Raw genomic sequence first — 2,611 nt, 5'->3', positions numbered from 1 at the left:
TCATCCAAACCGAACCAAGCTCAAACAACAGCTATTCTTTCTGAAATTTTTCGGAGAGTTACTAGTGAGATGAATGAAAAGCTAAAGACACCTTTCACAGCTGACGAAGTAGTGGAAGCCCTTTCTCAAATGTGCCCGACCAAGGCTCCGGGTCCCGATGGCTTGCCAGCAGTGTTTTATCAAAAGCACTGGCACTTGGTTAAACAAGGGGTTATCTCTACATGCCTTCACATCCTCAATAAGCAAGGTACCATAGCCCCTCTCAACCACACTTACATTGCTTTAATTCCGAAAAAAGAGAAACCTAGGAAAGTTACCGACTTTAGGCCTATTAGTCTATGCAATGTCATTTATCGGATTGTTACTAAAGCCATAGCTAATAGACTTAAGCATGTTATGCACAAAATTATCTCCCCACTACAAAGTGCCTTCATTCCCGATCGGTTGATTACCGACAACATCATTATAGGCTATGAGTGCCTCCATAAGATAAGGCACTGTAAAGGGAGAAAAAATGGATTAGTGGCCCTGAAGCTTGATATCAGTAAAGCTTACGACAAGTTGGAATGGAATTTCTTAGAGCACACAATGGAGTCTATCGGTTTTTTGAAAGGTTGGATCAACCTAATTATGAGATGTGTAAGCTCCGTTTCATTTTCAGTTGTTATTAGTGGTGCTGTGAGCAAGGTAATTCAACCTCAGAGAGGTTTACGCCAAGGCTGCCCCCTTTCCCCGTACTTGTTCATCATGTGTATAGAGGCTTTTTCTTCCCTGCTGCTGCAAGCGGAGCAACAAAGGCTCATCCATGGTCTGTCATTTGGGAAGGACTTAAAGATCTCTCATCTCTTGTTTGCGGATGATAGTTTGGTCTTCACGAGAGCGTCGGTTGCCGATTGTCAAAACTTAAAAAGGTTCTTTGACTGCTACTCGACAACCTCTAGTCAGTTGTTCAACTTTGAGAAATCGTCTATGTTTCTCAGCGGTAACATCTAGGATGGGCAAGCTTCAACAATTAAGAATATTTTTCAGCTCAACATTGTCTCAAGGCATAAAAGATACTTAGGATTGCCTTCTATGATTGGAAGAGAAGTAATTTTTTAATGACATCAAGCTGAAGATTTACAACAAGGTATCAAGTTGGCAGCATAAATTCTTCTCCTTTGGGGGTAAGGAGGTCTTGATTAAGACTGCAGCTCAGGACATTCCTGCATACGCAATGAGCGTCTTTAAGATTCCCTTGGGCATTTGTGATGATATTCAGAGAGTAATAGCAAACTTTTGGGGGGGCTCAAAGAAGGACAAGAAGAATATTCATTGGTCAAGATTGGATAAGCTAAGTCAGTTCAAGTGCAAAGGAGGTATGAGATTCAGGGACTTTTTGAGCTTCAATCAAACGTTAATAGCAAAGCAAGGCTGGAGGATTTTGCAATTTCCAAACTCCCTAGTGGCAAGAATTTTACAAGCTAGATACTTCCAGAACAAGGAGTTTTTGAATGCTGGGCTCGGCTCCCAACCCTCCTTCATATGGAGAAGCATCTTATGGGGCCGACAAGTTATTTCCCAAGGTTCAAGATGGAGGGTGGGAAATGGTCAAAGCATTTTGGTTCATAAGTCGAATTGGTTACCCAGGCCCTCTTCCTTCAAACCAATTGCCAGACTAAATTTACCAGCTGATGCAATAGTTGTTGAGTTAATTGATGATGAGCATTGCTGGAATGAGAGACTGATTTACAGCTTTTTTGACAAAATAGATGCGTCAGCAATTGTTAGGATCCCTCTCCCTAGAAGACCAATGAGGGATGAAGTTATTTGGCATTATGATAAGATAGGCCAATACACAGTCAAGAGTGATTATCAGATTGTTTTGAGCCTGAAACTTCCAGCCACTCCATCAAGTTTAGAAAATTCCAACAGCCAATGGAAGTTTATCTGGTTGCTCACTATGCCTGAGAAGATAAGAATTTTTGTGTGGAGGGCTACAAAGAACATTCTTCCATCAGCTGAAAATCTGTAGAAGAGGAAGATTATTCGGGAACCCTTGTGTCAGCTCTGCAAGAATGGAATGGAGACTATCTTTCATGCTGTAGTAGGCTGCTAGGCTACTAAGAAAATCTGGAAAACCACCAGATTTGCAGATGACCTAAAGAGTAGTAGTGATCAAGATATCATGAGTTTTTTGCTGGATTTAAATTCAAAGAGAAGCAAAGTTGATATAGAATCTCTGGTGGTGATTATCTGGATGACATGGAATGCAAGGAATAGCTGGCTTTTTAAAGGTAAAAAAGATATTCCTCAAATCCTTGTTTCCAAGGCTGAAGCTGTGATGGAAGCTTATCAAAGAACCCAAATTCCAGCAGCTACTCATATTGGCAATCAACGAAGCTTGATCCGCAAGGCTTGGAATCCTCCCCAAAGAGGGTACTTCAAAGTCAACGTGGATGCTGCTACCAACTCAGAGAAGCAAATCTCAGGCCTAAGGGCTGTAATTCGAGATGAGAATGGGAATATGATTGCAGCTGCTATTAAGGTATCAAAATACTTTGGGGAAGCTGCTTATGCAGAGGCAGAAGCTATTGATTGGGGCCTGCAGATTGCTGATTGTGCAATCTTA

The 2,611-nt window shown here is 41.5% G+C and overlaps 1 protein-coding gene across 1 annotated transcript; it reads left to right on the top strand.

Moving 5' to 3' along the window:
• The first annotated feature begins 1,216 nt into the window (after positions 1–1,216).
• LOC112098995 (uncharacterized mitochondrial protein AtMg00310-like) lies at positions 1,217–2,014 on the top strand. Its single transcript, XM_024186092.1, has one exon. It carries the CDS (start codon positions 1,217–1,219, stop codon positions 2,012–2,014), a length of 798 nt encoding a protein of 265 aa, XP_024041860.1.
• Positions 2,015–2,611: the final 597 nt, after the last annotated feature.

This window comes from Citrus clementina, unplaced genomic scaffold, assembly GCF_000493195.1.
Source record: "Citrus clementina cultivar Clemenules unplaced genomic scaffold, Citrus_clementina_v1.0 scaffold_4, whole genome shotgun sequence".
In the NCBI taxonomy this organism is placed as follows: Eukaryota; Viridiplantae; Streptophyta; class Magnoliopsida; order Sapindales; family Rutaceae; genus Citrus; species Citrus x clementina.
The sequence above is the reverse complement of the archived record's forward strand: the minus strand, read 5'-3'. Positions and strand labels throughout refer to the sequence as shown.